The sequence below is a fragment of the Protomyctophum bolini genome (genome assembly GCF_963924005.1).
Source record: "Protomyctophum bolini genome assembly, chromosome: 8".
NCBI classification, from domain to species: domain Eukaryota; kingdom Metazoa; phylum Chordata; class Actinopteri; order Myctophiformes; family Myctophidae; genus Protomyctophum; species Protomyctophum bolini.
In genome coordinates, this window is record NC_137869.1 from 10,620,897 (window position 1) to 10,646,281 (window position 25,385).

The following is a 25,385-nucleotide window of genomic DNA, read 5'->3' on the forward strand; positions in this document are numbered from 1 at the left end:
TCATCACTGTGTGTGTGTGTGTGTGTGTGTGTGTGTGTGTGTGTGTGTGTGTGTGTGTGTGTGTGTGTGTGTGTGCGCCTGTGCAGTACATGTGTGTGTGTTTGCGCACATGGGTAAGTGCATACTCATACTGTGCACATATATGTTGACGTGTGTGTGTGTGTGTGTGTGTGTGTGTGTGTGTGTGTGTGTGTGGTTTTTGCCTGACAGTAGTGGCAGTGGCAGTATTTATCACACTCTCCATTCGTGACAGTCCCCTCTTTCCGCCACTACATAATTAGTCCAGATCAGCATGTGAGTCTTAGCAGCACAGGCTGTCACCAAAGTGACAAACTAGAAATTCTCACACACTCTGCTGTGCAACTTCCCCCCTGCCCCCCCCCCCCCCCCCCCCCCCCCACACCTGCCTGCATTCTGCACCACACTGAAATAATTGTTGAATTTGTTGCCATCAGGATGCACACTGCATAGCACAGCGGCAGCACAGCAGCGTTGTTGTTGTTGATGCATGAGTGCTGAGAAAAAAAAAAGAAAAAAAAGATGTCGCCGCACCGTGAGTGTTTTTCGCCCCTGCGTGCCATTTTTTATTTCTCAGAAATGCGTGCGTTACAGTAAAGATGTTCTAATATTTTTCCTCCCCGCGCCCCATTTTTCATTGTTAGCGGCGTAAAGGTGCGTGATGACGAGTTGTGTTTTTTAAATGTGACCGCCGTGGGTCACGTGTGTGTGTGTGTGTGTGTGTGTGTGTGTGTGTGTGTGTGTGTGTGATGGCCCACCTGCTGCACCTGGGGAACAACTACACACATTGACTACCACATGAACCCCAGCGTCACCCTATTCTAGGCATGTCATGATAGCAACACATTGCGACACATGGAGAGCTTGTAGAATAGATTTGGCGCAGAGGCGAAAAAGGAGGCAGTAGAGGAGGAAATACAGACCCATGCTGGACCGCGGTCAGTGTAGTATCATTTAAGTGCCAAATAAAGACAAATGTCACATTAACACTAGATGAGGATAACTTGATGTTTTTTATTATAAACTAGAGTGGTGCCCGTGGGGCCTCTACGGCGGTGCCCGTTGGGCACTGGCCTACTTGAACGATGCAAGTTGGAAATGCATGCCCCACCCAGATCTGTCCCTTTTATGCCCGACGTCAGAATGATGTCAGATTTCTGTATTTGTCTCTCCGTGTCCCGTTATTCCTATATACTGTATGCCATACAGTATATAGGAATAACGGGACACGGAGAGCATGGCTGACACAGAACTCCATACAGTGTATGGAGTTCTGTGTCAGCCATGCCCAAATATGGAGTGTTGTGAGGTCAGACTCAGAACAGAATTCTGACACTGACGATGGCCTGCACGCCAAAACGCGTTTGTCTGGTTTGACTGCTGCTGCGGATCATCTCCATTATTAAACAAGACTCTTACTACGACTGAGAGTGTGGATTTTATTCTCTTTCAGGCTCAGAACAGGCCAGCTCCATACAGTATATGGACCCTGGGCACAGTGGGCAGGGGCCCGGTCACTTTTATCAATTATTTTGGTTTTCAACCATACCTATCTACCTATATAATATATATATATATTTTTTTTTTAATGGGTTTTTTATTGCGGCTTTCGCCTTTATTTATTTATTTTTATATAGGGACAGACAGTAGGCTGACAGGAAATGGGCGCCCAACTCGTTTGCACAGCTTTCGAAAACCATATACCGGTACCCATACCTAACACCACGCCAAAATTCAAAAACTTGTGATGATTTCTTACGAGTTTATCCCCAGCTAGACTGAGAGCATGACAATGCACCTTTAGTTTTACAATTTACATCTGTACATTGTTTTTTTATTGGTTTAGTTTTTCTATTATTTTCTATTTCTAGTGCATTCAATGAGTTGCACCATTGTTTTGTGTCATCTTCAATGACAATAACAGAATTGAATTGAAATGAAATATCATATATATATGAAATATCCATTTTTAATCACTTACATAAGCATTACATTACCTACAGTACATACTGTGCGTTGTTGTCTGAAGAATCGCGAAAATAGCTTATTTCCAAGCTCATGACACATTTGGAAAAAAACTAAATCTTTGACATTATTGGAACATTTTGCCTGTAATGACATGACCAAAATAGTGACGACGGTGTGAACATAGTTCAATTAAGTTGTGCGAGGATGTGGAGGATGTATTTTTGTAACAAGTGTGATGGGTGTTCTAATGTGAGAGCCGTGCTGATCCTGCGTGTTGCTTGGTGTCACAGAGAGTGCGTGGTCGTTCGCTGGAGGATGTGGTTATTCTGAACATGGACACCAACACTCTGGAGAGCCCCACTGATGACCTGCACAACCTGCCCAGTGATGTGGTGAGTTCTAAACACACACACACAAACACACGCATACACACGTCCGCACGCGCGTGCCCGCACACATGCCCAGTTTCCCCACACACGCCTTCTGAAGCTCTTCATATTTTTATGTCTCATTATATTGTACACACACAGTTCGTTTTTTCCTCGTTTTCACACCTCTTCTCACTTACACAAATGCACATTCTCTTGCCCTTTCACTTTCTCACATGCACGGCGCCGCACACACACACTCAAATGCGTGCACACGTTGTGCATACGCGCACACACACGTGCAGAAGCTTGTCAAAGCGGCGTTCTGTCCCCTCCCCTCATCATTAATGGCTGCAGTAGCAGCTCCTCAGATTGCCTCCGTCTAAAGTAAACTCCCGTCGCCTCGTGTGACGTCCCCCGAAGGCGAGTGGCGTTCCCCCGACCATCAGAGAGGCTTGTGGGTATTAAAAAAGTAAGGGAAAAAAAACCCATGTGCTTCTTGCCTTCCCCCTTCATCTCCATCCATTCTAATCATTATTTCACGGAGCCTGTCTGCCCACTGTCTGCAAGTTGGAGGTTTGGAAGGGGGGGTGGGGTGGGCGAGGGGTAGGGAGAAAAAATAAATGCACCGATGGGTGAGTTTTGAGAGAGAGAGAGAGAGAGAGATAGAGAGAGAGGAAAGAAGCCAATTACCAGTGTGGGCAGTGAAGCCACCTGCCAGCGTCTCTTTAATTAATGGAGGGCTGATGCCGGTCAGTGCAACAGGAAGCGTCGCCACGGTGTCAGGGTCACACACACACACACACACACACACACACACACACGTGTGCGTGCGTGCTTGTCATCCCTCTCTTTGTAGATGCAGGAATCTGTTTGTTTAGCCGTTCTCCAGTTGTGTGTGTGTGTGTGTGTGTGTGTGTGTGTGTGAGGTGGGGGGGTTGTATTAAAGCTCCTCTGCAAGGCATTGAAACCCTGCTGAGGCTGTGGTTACACTCATACTGGGAGACCAAGACCCTACACTGGGAAATCCAGGGTGTTATTTAAACTCTAGCTTATATAGTATTTAGGCCTGCAGCCAGTCCTGGTCCAGCTCCCTACTCGTTGCTCACCTCGGGGAGACATAACCCACTCCTCCCTGTGTTTCCACTCAGCCTTCATCGGCCCAACGCTGTCTTCCCTGTGACTTCCTTCTTAATGCCTTGCTCGCTCGCACGCCTTGTATATGCTGCTTACTGCCTATCTTTCTGTTGCCTGTTGGGTTGTGTTTATGTGCCACCTTAGCTCAGCGCCAGCTGCCTGCGTGATTGTCATGAAGTCTGTCTGCCTGCTTGTAACAGTCACACACTACTTTACTGCCAACACGGGCTCATTCTACCTCGCCTGTTTGCCCGCCCGCCTGCCCGGCTACCTTTTCTCTCGCTGCCTGCCTGCCTGATTGTGTACTTTACTGCGCCTTGGGACTCAAATCCTAAATTAAATTGCAAACTGAGTTTGTCATAAAATAGGAGCCAGGGCTTTTGAAAAGCGACAGAGGCAGAGAGAGAAAGCCTTTGTCTTTGCCGTGTGATAAATTAAGTGGCAGCCTCAGAGCTTTCTTGCTTTGATCCCCCCCCCCCCCCCCAAGCCCCCCTCTTCTCACCATTTCACTGACTAATGATAGAACATACCCCGCATATCATGTCAAATTACACCACCTGAAACAGAAACGTCACCAGCATTAATATATTTATTGTAACAAATTGTTTTCTTCCTTTTTTGTGTTCCCCCCCCCCCCCCATTCATTTTCATATTTCGTCTCCTGTTATCTTTTCACCGGGGGTAGTAGATTAATAAGGATAGAGCGCAGGTACTAATTGAGTGGAATTCCAGGTCCCTTGTTAGTTCGCTCGTTAGTGATGAGGACGTGCCACGTGGCATTTGATGTTTGTGTTTACACACAAGGAGATGTTTGAGGCATTGCTCAGTTTGTCAGACTGAGGCCTGAAAATCTTAATTAATGTTGAGCGCTTCCTCTGACTAGGCCGGGTTCGCCGCGCGTCGTTCCCCGTAGCCGGTGGAATCCACCGTTCATTTCTTCCCCCAGTTCTCACGGTAACATTGGCTACTTAACACTCCGGCTTTATTCAGTGTGAAGCTGAAAGCAAACAAGACCTGCGCGTTCTTGGTTATTCACACTCCAAAAAGCCCCACACCGCTCCCTCTGGCTCTCTCAATAGAAAGCGTAAAAACGTAATAAAAGTTAAAGGCCGCAGGCAATGTTTCTTGTGCATGTTTCAAGTTAAGTCTCCGTAAGAGGGAAAAAATTGCACTCTGATATTGATTTAAGTGAGTCTTTAGAGATCCACCTAATTGTGCCGGTGGAGGCTGAGGGTACATGTGGACTGTATTACCGGGCCGATCTGACCAGTGCTCTTTGCTTTTAGCAGGTTCAGAGTTCACAGTTGTCCTGAATTAGCCGTTGCTCTCTCAGACGGGACCCCTATGCTGACTCCACTAGTCCACGCCCGTAATGGCCCTTTCCCCCAATTTCACACATAATATTTTAGATTTATTGACTATTAGAAATGCTACCATGCCAGTAGCGGTTCCGTTTGACAAAAAAGGCAAATAAAGGGAGTGAGTGGGTAAAGGGCTGACAGAGGATGCGGCAAGCTTTTGAGAACTATTTCTGGCGTCCTTTTTATTAGAAGCATCTGAGTGCGACAAAGTTGATGGCCGTGCGTTAATTGTGTTTTTGTACTGAATTTGTCTCTCTTGGCATACATGGCATGCACATAAATCTATAGAGATGTATTTCATTATCACGGTTTACATTAATGGCAGTTATTACATTATCAACAAGAAGCTGCTTGTCTTATTAAATAAAAAGTATAAAGTGCAGGAGAAAAGGCACATTTTATTTAGTTTTGAAACAACAAATCGTTTATCTGACTATAATTATTTTTTACCAACAAATGATACACTTATTTATTCCAGAATTTGAGCCATGTTTCTGTGATGATTTATTATTGCATTATTTTCAGTATCGTTATTTCCTTTCTTTTTTTTCACATTTTGCATACCGGTAAATGCTGAAAGTTTCAAGATTTACTGCAATTACTAGTAATATACATTTTCAAAGGGGCTGTGCTGGGTATCATTCAAATCAACATGTTGACAGGCATCCTGAAAAGAAATATTCAGTTAAAAAAAAAAAGAAAAAAAGAACAACATGGTTTTTCCGAGGAAGATCAAGGAGTTCCCCCCGAATATGCAGGTCCTCTCTCTGCACTGAAGGTTGTGTTGATAAAGTTATAATTGGCTTTTTGGTTAGCGTAGCTGTTTACCTCGCTCGTCATTAACAATATCCAAGAATAGCCAATTAGCCGTGCATGTTCATTCTGAAGACAAACGCTGTGCAACGGAATCAGATATATGCAGCAACGTGTATATATATATACATACAGTATATACACACACACACACACACACACACACACACACACACACACACACACACACACACACACACACATTTTAATCCGATCTAACTGGTTGATCTCAAACCAGTGATGGAAGATATATATATTTTTTGTCTGTATTATTCTATTCTATTCAAGGTGAGGCACATCTTTATTTTCAGAGCTATCCTTTCAGATCACAGTCTAATTCCTGCCCCCCCCCCCCCCCCCACCCCACCCCCACCCTCTCTGCCTCTCGCTGCTATGCTGACACGGTATACTCATGCACTCCTAGCCTCCTTTACATTTGATCATTTGTATCCCCAATCAAGAGGGGGGAGGCGGGAGGGGGGGTTTACGGAGTGCACTCCTACTTCCTCTGTGTTTCAACATGTGGAAGTTTACAAATGAACGAGGGGGCTGAGGTTGCGTCTGCAGCGGGCCTCTCCCGAGATCACCTGGCACACTTAATCAAACATCGCAGCGTTAATTTGGAGTTGGGCTTACGTCTCAGAAAAACAACATCTACATCATCATCTGCTGCCAGCAGCAGGCAGGCACACACACACACACACACACACACACACACACACACACACACACACACAGATGCATGCCACCACACACACCCAAGCCCCCTCCCATTGCAAGCCCGCACATACAAGCCCACACACACACGCAATCACCCACATGCACATACTGTACTGTACAGTACTTGCGTGGCACAGACACAGACACAACTACTACACTCCATTGATGTGGAGCATTCATCGATCAGCCACACGTGCGCACGCGCACACACAGCCTGACTGACACTCAGACCTAGTTTATGAGAAAAGTTTCGCTACTCACCGTATTCTGCTTTGTCGGTCAGCGTCAGCCAGCTGCCAGACGTGTCCCGATGGGGTCAACAGACTTTATGTATTTCAAGTTTCAACCACTCTGCTCCTACTGTGAAGGAGCCACCTACAGCACTACTGTACACCACCTCTAACTGTAATAATACTCCACCAGGTTGCTCCACCTCGGACTGTACACTGTCCAATCCTGAGTGCTAATTTAACTTTTCACTGTGCTCAGTGCTTTAACCCACTGTATAGTCAAGTCAAGTTTATTTAAAACAATCAACATTGACCGATGTACTGTACAATTTCAAATTGAAAAGAGGGCACAAAGACATAGAAAAATATACAACTTAAATAAATAAATAAGACGAGAATAGGCCTACACATGATAAACAAATAGGACCTTCAGGTACAGTAGTCTTAAACGCAAGGGGATATAAGCGGGAATATGCTTAATAGCATATGTATTTCGTGTATGTGTTATCGAGTTTATATTTTTAGCTACCGAAATATGGACGTCCTTAGCTTTATTAGGAGCATTATTGTGGACGGCGTATGAGAGAAAGAAATTATGTTTATTAATTCCGTTGAAGCGTGCAGCACAGACGGCCGCTCTCCCCAGGCGTGCACAAGCCCTCAAAGACTGCTGCTAGGAGCAGTCTAAATGCTACGGCTCTTTTGCGACAGCGGCTTTGTGCTCAGGGTTCACTCTGGATTAGAAGTCCCCCCAAAAAAGGGGAGAGCAGCAGCACCCACTGTGTTAGTTATTGAAGTGAGAGTTGACATTTAGCCGTACTTAATTATGTATGCAAAACTCACTGCTCGTCCCGCTCGGATGCAATAGGAGGTCAGCTTGACAAAGTAACCCCACACTGGGGAGTATCTCACCGCTATGAGATAACCCTATTAATAAGCATGCACACACACACACACACACACACACACACACGCGCACATGCACGCACGCACAAGTACCTTCTCTGCCTCTTTTTTCCTCTTGCTCTCTTTCCCCCCTCACTGTCTTTTAATTTCCACTGATGAATGTGTTGCAATGCATTCCTCATCTGTCGGACAGAAACCATGTATCTCCATCTCCATATTTCATTTATGATTTTGTCATAAATGAATGCCCTCTTTTCTAGCTTTGTCGTTTGACACTGTCGTGCCAAAATAGCCGGTCTACAAAGCTCACAACATGTTGCTATTTGACCTATTTTTGTATTAATAATAATAATGGTAGTAATAAAAACATTAATAATAATTATAATAATAATAATTGAAAGTTTGGAACATTTTCACTTAATGACATGCACAAAATAGAAACGCCAGGTTAATAATAACTACATTGGATCCATTCCATTGGAAGATTGTTTTTTTTCCCATTTCCTGTTAAGTAAAGTTTTGGACATACAAGTTTTCCACCTGGCAGTGCCAATTTCTTAAGTTCCCTGTGTAAAGGAATGTGCCTCTAAGGTGTGTGCGTCTCGGTATACTGTATACATAGTCTTGTAATACCTTAATTGAATGGTTTATTATAATTACAGTCACACTATAGAGTTATCGTTTATTATATCATGGGGTGAGATGTAGACTATTCATTTATTTTGACTCCTCCCCAAAAACGTAATAATAACCTAGTATAATCCATGTGATTGTGCGGTTTAAACTGTGAAAACGACGAGTTATCTAAAAATAATGAACAGTTTGCTGAAGGGTTAGCACTTTCATTTATTTTTTTCTCCGCCGGCGATTAATTGGTCTATCATTTATGTAGCAAAGACACCGAGTATGTGTTTTAAATTGATGCAGAGCACACCGCAGATGCTGAGGTGTGTGCATTACCTCTACGAGAGTGTGTGCATGTGCGTGCACGATGGCATGTGTGTACGTAATCGTATGCAGCTTATTCTTTTTCACGATCTACAGTATAGACACATCATTTACACTATACTGTACTGTACACATAATGTACGTGTGTGCTACTATGCATGCATCGTTTCGTGTGTGTGTGTGTGTGTGTGTGTACACAATTCAGACTTCAGCACATCAAAAGAAAGTGGGAGATTTTCATAACTATTTATTTTTCTTTGTAGTTCTTTAATTGCGTCCCAGTGGCTTTCACTCCCCGGACAGCATCTTAAACAAAACATTCTTTTTTTGCAAGAGGTCCCCCCCCCCCCCCCCCCCCCCTCCCCAAATAATTTTTATTTTTTATTTTTTACCACAAACATGAGTGTCAGGGTCGTTATTTTGGAGATTTATATGCAGTACTGTACACTTGCGCTAACGGCATTACTAAATATACTACATTCAGAAGCTGGGTACATGAAATCGTTATGCTGTTCTCTGTCAGTCTCTTCAGCACAGTAATAGTGTAGAGTGTTTTTAACTTAGTGTATAAATACGTAAGGGTCCATTTGGACTAGAGAGTCCAGATTTACACATGGATACATTAACACTGATTTGACTTGGTGTATAAATATGTATGGGTCCATTTGGACTGGAGAGTCCAGAGTTACACATGGATACATTAACACTGATTTGACTTTGTTCTGTTCTTCAGTTCTTCGATATAACGTGGCATATTGTGTTGGTTGTTTTAGGAACTGTTACTTAACTATGACTTGAATGGATATCAGTCGTGATTATGTTGTACAGTATGTGTGACAATACAGTTCATAAAAATCACCATGGCTGATATGACTTTTTTTTAAATATATCTATTCCCCGTATTCTGTACACATAATGGAGTTGGGACATATTGTCAAGCCAACCTTTATTATCGGCTATGACAAACGATTTGCATTTGTCAGACTATCCAAGAATGTTTGTGTGTCTCAGTTAGCATGAGCTTCAAGCATCTGTATACACACTTGATTGGACAGAATCGCAAACACGCACACACATACATACACAACCACGTGCACAATGAGCGCCGGGTGTCACCTACAGTGGTATCATCCGTTACAGTCGGGCAGGGATCATCGTTGCACCTGCTAATTACCATCTCCAGCTGGAGAGTTAAATGGAGATCTGTTCTGTGTCTGACCTTTGACCCCGTGCTCTTTATGTGATGCACTTCAAACCCTGTTTGGGGCTGGCTGGGCCAGTCCTTAATGAGGCCCCGCGTCTGCCCTCCGCTGGCTGCGCGTCCCGGACGCCCCGCTTTCATCCACCCGGCCATCCTCCCTTGATGTAAATTGAAAAGATCACAGCTACGGGGAACAGACCTATACTGGAAAGTCCTCTCCGCATAGATTATGAATATCATAACTCAACAGTATTTTTTTTTTGCTACCATTCCTCCTCCTCTCTCCCCCCCCACACACACTGCCCCCCCCCCCTTTCTCTTACAATGCTATAGTTCTAATTGGACCCAATGGGGGACTCTCTGGCTTTGATCTCATCACCGCCACTGTGACTTTACACTAAAAAATGTCACAGCCAAATAGGGTTATCACCTGTAGAGCCTGGCCTTCCTCTGATGCCTGTACGTATCTCGTTAGCTTCACTCAAACTGTAATAGTTAATTAGTCTGACAGAGCCATTACCGCAGTGGCATACCTGATGACTGTGCCTAGGCGCCACATTCAAAATACAATTATTGAACTCACGTCTACCCCCCCTCCCTCCCCCCCCCCCCCGCGCCACCGCCTCGAATTGAATGGCTTTTCCTCCGTTGCATCCACAATCCAGTCACACTGATCGTTTAGCACGTAACATTTCTGTTTTTTTTTTTCATGTACCACCGATATTTGGTGTTCCTTTTGATGAGCTAATTCATTACCACCGTGCACCTTTAAAGAAGAATCATTTTCTGCCATCTGATACTCTGGAGTATACGTGAAACTTTGAACTTGTCGCTTTATTGGCCGCTTTCCCCCGAACGGTAAGGAAACAAAGTGCCAGCGATTGTGTCTCCATCTCATTAAAAAATGTTTGCCGCTGCATCTCTCTCTCTCTCTCTCTCTCTCTCTCTCTCTCTCTGTGTCTCTTTCTTTCCCTTTCAAAGCTGGTGCAAAGAACTCTGCTGTGTGCAAAGTCAACTCTGCTATCCCCTATCCTCTGTCAGTCTTTGGGGTGTATGCCTCCCCCACTTAGACTGACATTGTCTCCACTTTGATTTTGTGTGACCGAAAAAAAGAAAGAAAAAACAGACGGCCTAATGATTTGCGAGAATAAAAAAAAATGGGTGAAAATGCACATAAACATGAAATATTAATTTCAGAGAGCTTTACATAAACATAAAAGCGTTTAGCACAATGAGTGGAATATGGAGATGACACTTGTTAATTTAACCCATTCTGACCGGGCACCCATTTTGGTGTTAGCATCATGTTATGCTTTACCTATTGAAAAATAGCAGATCTACAAGCTCATATCGCGCCACCGAGTGGCGCGATACGAGCTTGTAGGTCTGCTATTTTTTTTTAAATCGAAGAACGACTGACATTTTTTTAATCTGATCTCAGGTCAGAATGGGTTCATCAGACCAGTGTGTGTCCAGTGGAAACCTCGTATGAATCTGATCTCAGGTCAGAATGGGTTAACCGTGATAAACTTTCTGTTTGATGCCTGTGAGCATTTGCAATGGCAGCACAGGGACATAGTGTGAAAGAGAGAAAACCCAGGGGAGAGGAATCAGTGCTGTTCGTTTTGTCTCTGTCCTAGTTTGAGTGCCGCCCTCTTCTTCTCTTCTCCTCTTTTCTTCTCTCTTCCTGCCCTCTGAATGAGCTGTGCTAACACTTTGTGTCTCCTTCCTGACTTTTTCCAGCAAGTCTTAACCCATTCTGACCTGAGATCAGATTCATACGAGGTTTCCACTGGACACACACTGGTCTGATGAACCCATTCTGACCTGAGATCAGATTCTAAAAATGTCAGTCGTTCTTCGAATTTTTCAAAAATAGCAGACCTACAAGCTCGTATCGCGCCACTCGGTGGCGCGATATGAGCTTGTAGATCTGCTATTTTTCAATAGGTAAAGCATAACATGATGCTAACACCAAAATGGGTGCCCGGTCAGAATGGGTTAATAGCAGACACAACACTAGAAGCTCCATCTAATGTAGCCACTAGTACGGCTCCAGCATGCAATCCATGTGCACAATACGGTTGTGAGTGTTCATTTACTCTGAGGGTAATAATAAGGATATTATAGGACACTTAGTAGTATATCTGGCACTGTAGTATCTGCACTGGCGCTTTGGCATGGGGCATTGGGGGGTCAGAACAACATAATGGAATGAGGTTTGAGGTCAGATGTAGAGTTGCTGGCCAATATTGACAATATTACTAACCACGTCCGCTGTCGTGTCGGTGGTTAATCAGCCTGTCGGTGATTTATCTATAAACAATGACCACTCAGCCATACAACATACCCTTACTCTGCCGCCAACAACAACTGTGGCCAGGGGGCAGTGAAAACCTGACACTTGGTTTCAAATTGCAAGTGCAACCATTGATTTACTGCTGATGCAAACATAATTGACACTTAGCATTAACAATCACACTTCACGCTTTAAAGATGTGATTATGCAGAGCATCAAATGACAGAAATCTCTTCAGAATGATGTGTGGTTGAGAGGGTCAGTGCAATCACATTGTAATGTATTATTATGCTATAACATTATAACATCATCTTCCACCTAGTGATGACAACATGCCTCGCTACTTTTCAATGTGCTCACTGTCCAAAGATGTGTCTCCATACAGCCTATCATGTAATGATGTCATGACAGTACCCATTCTGGGCGGGAACCCCTATTGGTATCTTACCCCCTCAGGCCGGGCACCCATATTTGGGTTCTGTACAGTATGTACAGTATTCAAAAATGTAATTTTTTTGATGCTGCTATATAAATATTTGAAGTTTTTCAGAAACCTTAGGTCAGGATTTAGAGGCGTTTTTAGAATCGGCCTTAGGCCTAAATGGGTTAACCCATTTTGGGCGGGAACCCCTTTTGGTGTTTTAAACATTATGTTATAATTTAGCTTTTGAAAAATAGAATAGAAAACTGGAGGATTTAGAAGATTTTGTTTTATTTCGACGTCGGGCCTAAATTGCATCCCTTCCCCCATTGCCCTGTTTCGTACTCCCACACAAACCCAAAACAGACAGAGAGAATGATGGAGAGAGGTAGGGCATGCCTCCTAGCAGAGAGGTAGGGCTCTTCCTAGCAGAGAGGTAGGGCTCCTCCTAGCAGAGAGAGGTAGGGCTCCTCCTAGCAGAGAGGTAGGGCTCCTCCTAGCAGAGAGAGGTAGGGCTCCTCCTAGCAGAGAGGTAGGGCTCCTCCTAGCAGAGAGAGGTAGGGCTCCTCCTAGCAGAGAGAGGTAGGGCTCCTCCTAGCAGAGAGGTAGGGCTCCTCCTAGCAGAGAGAGGTAGGGCTCCTCCTAGCAGAGAGGTAGGGCTCCTCCTAGCAGAGAGGTAGGGCTCCTCCTAGCAGAGAGGTAGGGCATGCCTCCTAGCAGAGAGGTAGGGCTCCTCCTAGCAGAGAGAGGTAGGGCTCCTCCTAGCAGAGAGGTAGGGCTCCTCCTAGCAGAGAGAGGTAGGGCTCCTCCTAGCAGAGAGGTAGGGCATGCCTCCTAGCAGAGAGAGGTAGGGCATGCCTCCTAGCAGAGAGAGGTAGGGCATGCCTCCTAGCAGAGAGGTAGGGCATGCCTCCTAGCAGAGAGAGGTAGGGCATGCCTCCTAGCAGAGAGAGGTAGGGCTCCTCCTAGCAGAGAGGTAGGGCTCCTCCTAGCAGAGAGGTAGGGCTCCTCCTAGCAGAGATCTGTGCCAGGATTGGCAGTCTACACCATTGTGAAGACTGGCGTTTGATTCCTCCGAGGTTCTTCTTGCTTGGCCAGGTGCTGCAGCCCAACACAATTGCCAGTGTTTGCAGGTGCATGGAGAGCCGCCAGGGGATCGTGTCCTTGTCGCTGCACTCTAGCAAGTCCTACTGGTTAGTCTGTTCAGTGGGGAGTAGAACTCTGAGCTGAGCTGGGACGGAGAGATGGTGTGTTTCTCTGCACACGTTAAGCCTGATTTATACTTATTCGTACGACGGTGTCCTATCGTGGAAATAGCTGAGCAATAAGCACACGAGAGCTTGTTTATTTTCAGCTATTTCCGGTGTGGGACACCGGTACACAACAAAGTATAACTCACGTGGCATGCTCGATCTGTGAAACTCCTCACTGACACTGTCATGTGTGGGAGAAGGCCTGTGGTTGTACTGTATGTACACCCTAGTGGGCTTTAGCAGTGACAGGAGCCACGCCCTACACTGGAACAGTGTTCAAGGGAATTTGCCAAAAAGACTATTGGGGAGAAAGATGAATTGGGGGGATGAAAAGTATGACAAATGTTTTAAGTCAAGATTTTCCAAGAATATGGCAATAGCAAGGCACATGAATCATATTATAATATATGCTATTCCCCTGACATGTTTTGCCATAGAATTTGACACATTGCGACAGCTCATTAGCCATTGTCGTCATCAATGATAATCGACTACTAAGTGGATGATTACTATCACCTGTTGTTGAGGAAGAAGATGTCTGTGATCAAACACAGTGAATACTTGGAACATAACGTAGCTGAACCTGGAATGTGTCCTCTGCATTTAATCACTTTCTGTTGTCTGTTAGTGTACGGAAAGCGCTCGATGAAATTAGAAGATCGACAATTGATTGAATAGTTTATTAGACTGAAATGTTAAAACAGCAACAGTCAAACAAAATAAAACGGTAAATAACAAGAAAATGTATTATCATCACAGGAAAATAATAAAACACTGTACTGTATGTGTACAGAGTGGGGGGAAAAGGAAGGGACCTGTTTAAGGGAGAAGTGATCATTTCCTCTCCCTGATGAATGGTGGATTTGCAGGCTTGTTTTAAAAGATGTACAGTAATTGATCTGCATTTTTTGAGGGAGGGGGTCAGGGCATTCCTTGCTTGGGTGGCGGTGCTCACACAAGCTCACACGCGACACAAAGTACACCAATGAGCAAGTCAAAATCTCAACCTCATACCAAAAATAGCTGATTTACAAGCTCACGTAACGCTACTATGGCTAATTTTGTAGACATCGGTTTGTAATACTAATTAAGCAAGTTGTTCTGGAAAGCATCTTTCTTGTGTTCAGTTAAATTAAATGTGACATTAAAGATTACTTCAGAATTATACAATGACGTGCTAGATTTGGCTTTTTTGTCAAAATGATGCATTCCAGTTAGCTGGACCTACTGTGCAACCCAAACCGATCAAACTTTACTTTTGTGACAAGAGAGCACAACCTACACACACACACAGAAATACATAGAACCGTGGCCTCTCTCCCTCCCTCCCTCTCTCTCGCTCTCTCTCTCTCTCTCTCTGTCTGTTTTTCTCTCTGTCTCTCTCCCTCCCTCGACAGACTCAGGCCACAGCAGAGCAGAGCAGGTGAGGAGAGGCTCTTGACAACTTCTTCCCCAGACTCCCCAGGGTCTGCTAGCCCGGGTGAATCTTTTGTCGTCCTAAAACAAGCTGAAGCCTGCTGCTCCTCCGACTCCTTGTCTGAACTCCTGGAAGGGGCGGGGGAGCCAGCAGAAGAGGGGGGGCGAAATAATTAAAGACATTTTATGTCAAGAGTTCCTCCTAGAGGAAGTCCAGGAGGGCATGAGTGGAGAGCAGTAGACGGAGGTAGCAGAAGAATACGCAAAGGAGGTGATGGAGAGCGTAGCGGGGGTGGTGACGTGGAAAGAGGGCGAGATATTCTATTTCCTCGCTCCTATATCCACCTCCTCCACCACCCCCCTCTCTTCTCTCCTTCCCATCTTCTCCTCAATTAGCGAAGCAGCAGGTGCTCTCTCAGCAGCAGAGCAAAGATAGGCTCAGAGGAAAAGATGGAACGTCACCCTTTCTTTTCTCTCTCCCTCTTTTCTGGGTTTCTTTCTCTTTTGGAATTGACCTGCAAATGTGATACTTCACACCCAGAATGAGCTTGAGGTTTCCTCTACCAATTTCAGAGGTGATAATTTAACTTTTACCCCCCTCTATCTCCCCCTTCTTCTCTCCTTGTGTCTGCCTTCCGCTCCCTGTTCCTCTCTCTCTCTCTCTCTCTCTCTCTCAGGTGTCCTCCCTGAAGAGTAGGCTGAAGAAGCAGTCGACAGCGACAGGAAGCGGTGTTGCCAGGGCCTTCCTGAGAGCGCAGGCCGCTCTCTTTGGCTCGTACCGTGACGCGCTCCGCTATAAGCCGGTAAAACGTCCCCGCTATGCTCAAATCACGTTGTCATATATACCATATTGTTTAATTTTAGCCTCGTATCGAGACGCTGATTTGCTTCACTGTGACGGGGATTCAATGCTGTCCATTGACCTAATACTGGTAATGTTTTGGGAGCTCATGTTGTATTTTCAGTTCAGGTAATAATGGGAGTCTGGCAGCAGGTGGATGTGGACTGTAAAAGTCCATTTCTGGTTGGCCGAAAGAAATAGTTAGTTTCTTTTTGCCTAATTTATACTCTGTCATACAACGGTGTCCTGTGCCAAAAGTAGCACATGTATAAGCTCACAATGCGTTCTTCTGACATGTTGCGAGCTTAGAGATCTGCTATTTTTGGTGGACACTGCCCAGTATAAATTAGGCTTTACTCAAATAGTAAAACCTCAACCTGAAAGACTGTACATACAAATACCTATATTATTATAAATGTTGTTTTTACCTTTGCCAGTTAATAATTTAGTTAATTGTTTATAACATAACATAGTTAACAGCCCTTGCTGTGGACATTAGTGGTCTAACTTCACCTCAAAGTGGTCAGGTCCAGGTGCTTTTGAACGTTAAAGGGGCTTGGGGATTAGTTTTTCTGTTTGTTTCTAGATTCTCCAGCCAACACAAACTGAAAACGTGAGCCTGTCTGAGTCAATGAAATGTCAGTGGAGCTGTGACACGTTCTTTGAGAATCCGTTTTAGCCACCTTTGGTGTTTGACTTTCCCTTTTCTAAAGCCGCCACTTTCTACTTATCAAGTTGAAGTCAGAGCAAGCTATACAGTATGCCCTGTTTTGTCAAACGGTGAGGCCTTTGTTCCTCTGGCTTTGAGATTAATTGGACTGTGTGGACACCCTGAGTGGAGAGTGGAGACGCTACATTATTGATGACGTCTCGTCCGCACACTGTAAAATCAAGTGTACAATTTAACGCTGAGAGTGTAGAAACGGAACAAAATGGACCATTTTGTTATAACAGACGTCATAACATAAGGACTCCCTATAGACATAAACACTTGACGATGCTCAACCACACACACGCGCACACACTTTTGTGCCGTGTGTGCACACACACACACACAAGCAAGTGAGTGAGTACGAGTGCATGAATGCACAAAGCACATGTGTGATGTTTTCTGTCAGTTAAATACCATAACATATTTTATTTAGCATCTATATAAAAGTCATGGTGTGAAACACGTGTTTACCCAGGCAGACACACATGTGTTGATGAGAATCCCAAGGATGCGCCCCACGTCCCGATACACCGCGCAGTATAAAAAAGCCTCCCTCCTAGGCCTCGCGCTGCGCTGCGCTCGGCGAGCCCATATGCTTCGACAGAAGGGGGGGTGGGGTCGTGTGGACGGAGCCTTGCTGAGCTGTAAATGGGAAGAAAACGTGGGGAAATGATAATGAGCTGGAAAAGCAAACAGCTGATTAGAACAGCATTATATAGGTCATCAATTTCAGCCCTCGTCAATCCTCCTCCCGCTGCGTCGTCTTCTCACCAGCTCAGAGCAGCGCGCGCCTCGTCTCGCGAAACGACCTGAAATAGCTCACGGTTTCTATTCGCGGTACTGCTGCAAGTGCATCTGTGAAAGTGAATAGTGATTCATTCATTAGTGTCATTTGGAGCGGGGGAGGGGGGGTGTTGGAATATATGACGTCAGGGGAAGTGGGCTTGTGACCTGAGAGAAGTCACTAGTTTGCCGTTGGGGAAAGTCTGCATGGGGCAGTGTTGCGATTGCGATTATTACTTCGTCAGGTAGTGCGACCGCTTGGTCGGGTTAGTGCCAAGGGAGCTGTCAAAGTCTGTAACCCTCCCATGGCCATGCCATGCAAATTCTCCCAAGAGCCATTGTGTGTAAAAATCTGTACTAACACAATGAGTGCCACCTGCTGGACGAAAGTGGTATGGCGCTTGGGTGCCACGTGTGAGTGAGTCCAGACTTGTGATGAGTCTGGTTTGGGGTGCCATCTTAGATGCTAAAGCATAGCATCAATGCTAGCGAGCTAAAATGAGGTCCATCCTTGCTCTAGAAATGTTCCCATCGTGCTCACCGGATAGCGCCGTAGTTTACGAGAAAAAAGCGCGCAAAGGCTGCGGCTAAAACAGAAGCTAATGGCTATGGAGAATGAGACAGTGTGGACGGGGCCCTAGCAACCGTGCACAGCAACTGGAGCGGTTAAAAAAATGGAAAATAGCAAGGCAATCCTATAGTGATATCAAACACCTCAAGACGAGCCTACTCAATTAATTAATCAGGACACTATACCTACCAACGGAATCAAATGTGTTAATGGAAAGCAATAAATAGTTAGTCATTTTAGTAGGTTTTAGAATGTTTTCATATTAAAATACTCTTAATAGTTTAAATTGAATATTTGTGGTAGTACCCAAGAACTTCATCTTAACATTGAAATATTGTACAGTTATTGTGTAAGTAAGGTAATCACAATTATACAGGTAATCTGAGGCATTCTATGCAGTTCTATATACTATATGTGAGCCCAACGTGTGCCTGTTTAGAAAGGCCAGGCAAGGCAGCGCAATTGTTTTGTATTGTACATTTCCACAACAAAGCAATTCAGTCCTTTACACAAGACAGTAAAGCATTAAGAGTTAAGACACATTGTAAAATGGCATTACAATTCAAAATAGTTATTTAGGAGTTCAGAATTGAAAATAAGACAACTAATGAAATATGTCTGCCTTAAATCTTAAAGTGGGAGTTCATGTTTCTGTAATTCCTCAGCAGTCTTCTTCAGCACATCACATTTTATCTTGAGTCAAGTGTGAGGCTAAAGTAGATTGCAAAGATGATACAACTAGGGCTTAAGTCACTTCCACTTTTACGATAGGCCCTCTCCTTTAAAACTGCCAGTGATCTAAGTGGAGCAGAATTCCCGTGATGTAATGTGGGACAGTGGTATTCTCCAGCCCAGCCCTTGAAAACGGGGCTAGTCTCTCTAACGCTGTAAAGTTGTTTTTATGTGTCCCACTGTGCCTATAGCCTGGAATAGACAAAGCACATTGTTCCTACACGAGAGAGAATCTAGAACATCGCCGAAATTGTGTGAGAATTATGTTAATTATGAGAAAACATGCATGGGTAATGACTGCGGGGCTGTGTGCTATTGGCCTGCAGTAGCTCTGTTGTCATCCTTCTCCACTATAGCTCACAGGCCAACAGACATGATGTAAGAAATAGTAATACTATAATGTGTTGATGCAGAGCAGAGTGTGTGTATGCTAGGATATGACTGTGCTTGAGGGGTCCGTTTTAAAGGGACACGTTTTGTATGTTCCCTTCCTCTTCCTTCCTTCCCTACCTCCTTGCCTCTTTCGTTCCGGCTTTTGTTTAAATTTCATAAAAAAAATGTATTGTGACAACTACGCAGCTCATTAATGAAGAAACTGTGTGAAATTATTTATTTTCACACAAGGTGGTTAATTATTATGGCGTGCATGTTGACGTCAGTCACAAACACATTAAAAAGTTACTAACTTTTAGTAACACTTAATGGCATGTGAACATGCGCAAAAGAGCCTCGTACAAACGTATTTTGTTAAATATATCAATGTGGTTTTATTGAAGTCAGTAGAACATACAGTATCTGACTGGTTGTTGCTGTTGGCCAGGGGGAACCAATCACGTTCTGTTCTGTTCACGTTCTGTTGGCCAGGGGGAACCAATCACGTTCTGTTCTGTTCATGTTCTGTTGGCCAGGGGGAACCAATCACGTTCTGTTCTGTTCACGTTCTGTTGGCCAGGGGGAACCAATCACGTTCTGTTCTGTTCACGTTCTGTTGGCCAGGGGGAACCAATCACGTTCTGCGAGGAGAGTTTCGTGAACCATCATCGATCAAGCACCATGAGGAACTTCCTGTCCATGGCTGTCAACCTGCAGCTCTTCAAACAGGTGTGTGTGTGTGTGTGTGTGTGTGTGTGTGTGTGTACACAGTGCGTACAGTAGCTACAGTACGTGTGAACAAATTATGTGTTCTTTTCTTTTTTGTTTAGTTTGAGTTTGTTTGAGTTCATTGCCTTAATTTCACTCAAACCAAGTCAGTTACACATCAGTAACTGAACCTACTGTAGCACTGTTGGTGCAGTCACACTCCAGATAACTTGGGGGGGGGGGAGAAAGATAGAGAAATCTGGACTAATAAAAATACCTCTGTGACGTGACTGTGATTTAGCCCTGAGAATACATAAGGCTTTTGTTTCGCTGCATGGACACTCTGCCCCCTCGTCCCGTCCCGTCCATAATGTTTTCTCAGGCATAGCTGATAGCGGGTGCCAGTTCAAAGCATCCTCATGGACAGCTCTTTGCCTGAGCGGTAGCGTTTGGGCAATGAGCCTAGTTGGCGCGCCGGCTAGCGCCGTGCACCGGAAAAATAGCAGATGTACAAGCTCAGAACGTACAGCACTGCTGCGTGTTCTGAGCTTGTACATCGGCTATTTTTTTCGGTGCACGACACGATGAGCAGCCAAGTATAAATCAGGAAATAGGCTGCTTATCTTCTCCTCTCCTGCCCCAGCGCAGGAGGACGGGTGGTGGTTATCTGCTCCACTCCCTCTCTTTCTCTCTCTCTCTCTCTCTCTCTCCCCCCACTAAAGTGAGAGAGGCCAGCAGTCTGCCTGAGCCGTGCTCCGGCCATGACCCACATCCACTCGCAAAAGGCATGGAAGTGCCGGGGTGTGTGTGTGTGTGTGTGTGTGTGTGTGCACTCCAATACTTGCACTCATGTACTTGGGCAGCAGGCATGCATTGCACACATACTGTACAAGTGGGGATTTTGGGTTGATTCTGATTTTGATTATTGCCTCCGGTTATTACGTAGGTTTACAGGCACAGTATTTACTACTACTTATGATATTTATCTGTTTACAATTCGACTTTTTGTTTGTATGTATGCCTCTGTAAAATTATACTGAAATTGTGCTTTGACTGAAGCTTCACTGAGCGCTTTCTCGCTTACTGGTTTATGTCTCATCATGGTTCATCGTGGCTTAAGTCTTTCTAGGGGGGGGGGGATTACATATCTTAATTTATTTAGGATTAAAAACACTACAGTGTAATGAAAGTTGTATTCATGCTATTAGCATAATATGCATAATATTATATTATAGTATATTGTCTACTGCAAAAGAGAAAGAGATTTCAACCGATGACAACAGACACTCGTATGGTATTATGATATAGTTCTACTACATGATGATGCAACTTGAACCTCAGCTCCTCCAGGACAAATTATGGCATCAGCAGCGTGGCATATAGTCCTGTGTCTTGTTCATCTCGTAGCGATATAGCCCCCTACAGTAGCTGCTCCTTCACTGTTAGTATAGCTCTGTGTAGATGAATCAATCTACAGAGCTGCATCATGAGGCTCAATACAGCACTTTTAAATTGCATCGTGCTCGAATCCAAAATTCGATGAAACCAAATTGAATTGAATTGACATGGACACTGAACCAACCTTGCACACGTACATTTCATCTCTCTCTTTCCTCCCTCTCACCTCCTTTAACACACTTTGTGTTCCCGGAACCAGTCTCTTCTCTGTTCAGCCCAGCAGCCCATCTCTGTTTGAAACAGAGTAACTGGGAGGAGGCTGCTAAAAGAATGCAGAGGAAAGCCTGTCAACATTAACCTGCTTCCTATCAACCATCCTACGCACATGCATGTGAATTGCATTAGTTGAGGCTGATACAGTGAGCCCTCGTCCTCTTATTGACAAAAGGCGAGTGAAACACAGGCTTCATTAGGTCTGCGGGGGGACTCTCACTCTGCCAATTTACTGCCACAGAACCTTTGTTCACATAATACCTCCCCATCAATCAATAATCATCCCTCATTCTCTATGAATCGCTATGTTTCCCAAGCTGCGAATCGAAGAGTGTGCGGGGGCAGGGCGTTTTTATTTTATTCCTTGCAAAACCAAATGACAGACGAATTTCCCTAGAAACAGAAGGTGTTGTATATAATGGCTGCATGAGACAACCTGCCTGCCATACACCAGCCAAGACTGACTGTTTTCTTATGTTGGCAAATTGTGGAAGCTGTGTGGTGGGTCAACCACGGTAGTTAACCCTCCAATTTTGGATGGCTTCCCTGAGCGCTGTAGAGTATAACATCTGGTCTTCGCAGTTTGCTGCACGTGACAGTGCAGGCATTTTATCGTACATATTGAACAATACGTACATCGTATGTCATTGGGACAATGAAAGGAATGAAGGACAATAAAGGAACCTAGAGAACATGTACTGTAAATCAGTACTGTACCAACACATTGACTGCCATGGACGTCCGCGGACATTAATGACGTGTTTTCAGTGATTACGCTAGAGGGTGCTCTTCGCCAAAGTACTATGAATGCTAGGTTAAGGTTACAACCGGACATGAAAATGTTTAACTCTGTCCGCCTCCACCTTATCAGATTTTCCCAGTTTGCATTTTTGGTCAAGACAAGCTATATTCAACGGCCCATAACTAAAATTGTCCTGGTGAAAGAAAAGATGATGGTCCGTCCTCCGGACAGCCTTTGTTTACATCCTCATCACATTTTCGGTTTTATGAGGTTCTATAAAAGTGTTTAATCAGTCCTCCTGAAACCGTTTTTCTGTTTTCTGTCAGTACATTTCTCTCTCTCAAGTGCTCAAAAACAAAGTGTGTGTGTGTGTGTGTGTGTGTGTGTGTGTGTGTCATTCCTGCTTTTGTGTCTTGGTGATTACTGTGCCATTGTTGAGTAAAATGTAATTAAGAGCACCATGAGGCAGGTAGTCTGGTCCAGGGGAAGGGGGAGGGGCTGAGTGGAGACTTTGGCTGCTAGGTGATGGTTTGGTTTGATTATCTGCACTAATTGGACCAGTGAAGTAGCAGAGCAGTGGCTGGAACCTGCAGTCTCACCTCTCATTAGAAGCATTTAATGAAGAGCCCCCCCCCGCCCCAATCTGACCAAACGGCAGAAGAGGTCTGTGCTGTTTGGAACCACTTAGCAGGATTTCCTCAGAGATCCACACACTGCTTATTGATGCATTTTGTACATATTGCCATATTACAGTAAGGGGAAAAAATGTCAATGTATTCAAAATGACACTGTTTTATCACATTGGCACAGCAGCAGTCCTACACACATAAACTATTAAAGGTAGGTTAAGTGATATATTTTTGGTTAAATCAAAAAGTTTTTTGTTTAAAGGTTAAATCACTATTCTGATAGTAATCATTGCTATAGATTGTTTGACAATAACCAGGGTCTCTCTGTCTCTCCAGCTCTTTAATAAACAGAAAATACATTTTCAGGTGACAAAATTACAGCCAATCAGGAGAAAGTAGCCGTTTATCAGCTTAATGTTTATAGAGTTCCTGACTGAGTTCTCTATCCTGATTGGATAAAGTTGGTGAGACATGGAGACTCCTGTTACTGAACACACACATAGCAATGTGTACTATCACAATATAGAGTATTTTAACCAAAGAAAATCACTTACCCTACCTTAAATGGACACTATACCCTTTTTGCTAAAATATATATGTTAATGACGTTTAGAAGATTTAAAACACTTTCCTGGGGGAAACGTCATTAACATATCAAAAAGGGTGAAGTGTCCCTTTAAGTAGTTAGAGTAGGACAGATTGGTTCATTTGTCTGTATTTAAATCAATGTAACATTCATGTAAATACAGACTGAAGGCTGAAATGTGTGTGTGCTATACTGTATAACAATGAGACTAGTGATGCACCGAATATTCGTCCGCAGAAAATATTCGGCAGAAAATGGCAAAAAAATCATTTTCGGCCTATTCGGTTTCGGCCCGAATAGGCAGAAAATATATCACAGAATAGTTTATGCAATTAATGCATTCAAATGAGCTGAATAAATGTTTTATGGACCCATAACAGTGATTATTATTGAAGTTAAGTTTGGCCATAACCATAAATCAGGTAGCTTTAAGGTACGGCAATGACGGCAATGGTAGGCAAAAATATATACAATATTAAATCTATTCGGTATTCGGTTTTCGGCCAACTGTTTCTTATATTCGGTTTCGGCCAAAAAGTCCCTTTCGGTGCATCCCTAAATGAGACATAACAGTTTTCTGAAAAACGTACTGAATGTTACTATATCAGTGGTGCTCAAACTTTTTATGTATTTGGCCATGGAACAAAAATGCCTCCAAAAGCAAAGATTTTTGTTAAAAATGTTCACTTCACTTATATTTTCAAAGATTTGTACAAATCTTCACAATAAAAAAGCAGATCTACAAGCTCATAGTGCGGTATGAAATAATGGTTGAAAGTATGAAATAATGGTATGAAATAATGGTTAAAGTGGTCAAAATGATTGTAATGCTATATTAACTAGTTGAAATGTAAAATGACAGTATGACACAGATGCTTTCTCGGTTCTAATGGCTTAATAATGAATTAATGAGACATTCTTCTCCACGTTCACATGGTCGTCAGGCCACTGAAGCGTTACGCCTGATTTATACTGTACTTAGTTGCACCTTCGTGTCTCACACCGAAAATTATATATTTTCAGTGCAAAACACCATACGCTTTACTTACTTACTTATGCTCTTCGCCCCCATACGCAACCAAGTATAAATCACACCGGAGAACCGCAACTCATAATGTGCTATGATTTAAAAAAAACAAGTCCTTTTCATGTGTTTCTCACTCTTATTATATTACTATTATTGCGGCTATTATTTTGTGTTTTGCTTTGCTCTTCCTGTCTTGTGTAGTATACTTGGTCATGGGTGGTTAAATTACAACTGCATGTTTTTCATACGCTGCTTTTTTTGTTGTTAATTTGTTGTATTTCCTTAGAGAAGAAGTGCGTGTGTGTGTGTGTGTGTGTGCGCGCATTCACACATTTCTTGCATGTGTGCTTGCCAGACAGAAATTTGCGTATGGTTTTCCTATACAAGCGTCAGTAGAATGTGTGTGTGTGTGCGTGTGCGTGCGTGCGCGTCAGTGAGCCGCAGTAGCTGTCTGGGTTATTAGGGCCATATTTATGAGTTTGTGTTTTACGCTCTTCATGTGACAAAGGGAGGAAATGAAACTTCCACAAGTCTCAGACAGCATGCAGTGTGTAGTCTGCTGCCCTAATCCCTCACCTGCTCCACGTTACCAAATCCCTATTACCTGCAACCTGCCTAATCTGCCGGGATTAATGCCACACAGTAAAATCCTCAATATTCATTTAACCACTTGAACCCATCGGCATCTATATTCTGGGGGGGAACATTAGCCAAAAATAGACGATCTACAAGCTCACAACACATCACTAGATTGGCTATTTGGCAAAGACATTTGGTAATAAATACAGCTGCAACTCAGGTCCGTTTTTTCTCAGAATAAAGGGTTTACGTGGTTAACCACCGAGAATCTACAAATCTAACCAAATGGATTAACTGGATTTTAGTGCGTACTGTTTTATTTTTTACTGTGTGTGTGTGTGTGTGTGTGTGTGTGTGTGTGTGTGTGTGTGTG

General features: G+C 43.9%; 1 protein-coding gene across 5 annotated transcripts in view; it reads left to right on the forward strand.

Moving 5' to 3' along the window:
* dennd1b (DENN/MADD domain containing 1B) overlaps positions 1 to 25,385 on the forward strand; it is a 135,499-nt gene that overhangs the window by 89,482 nt on the left and 20,632 nt on the right. For all 5 annotated transcript variants that reach the window (XM_080770932.1, XM_080770935.1, XM_080770933.1 and 2 more), the window contains 3 exons: positions 2,277 to 2,378; positions 15,737 to 15,862; positions 19,695 to 19,799. In XM_080770932.1, the coding sequence (XP_080627058.1) occupies positions 2,277 to 2,378; positions 15,737 to 15,862; positions 19,695 to 19,799 (333 nt within the window). The remainder of the gene's footprint in view (positions 1 to 2,276; positions 2,379 to 15,736; positions 15,863 to 19,694; positions 19,800 to 25,385) is intronic.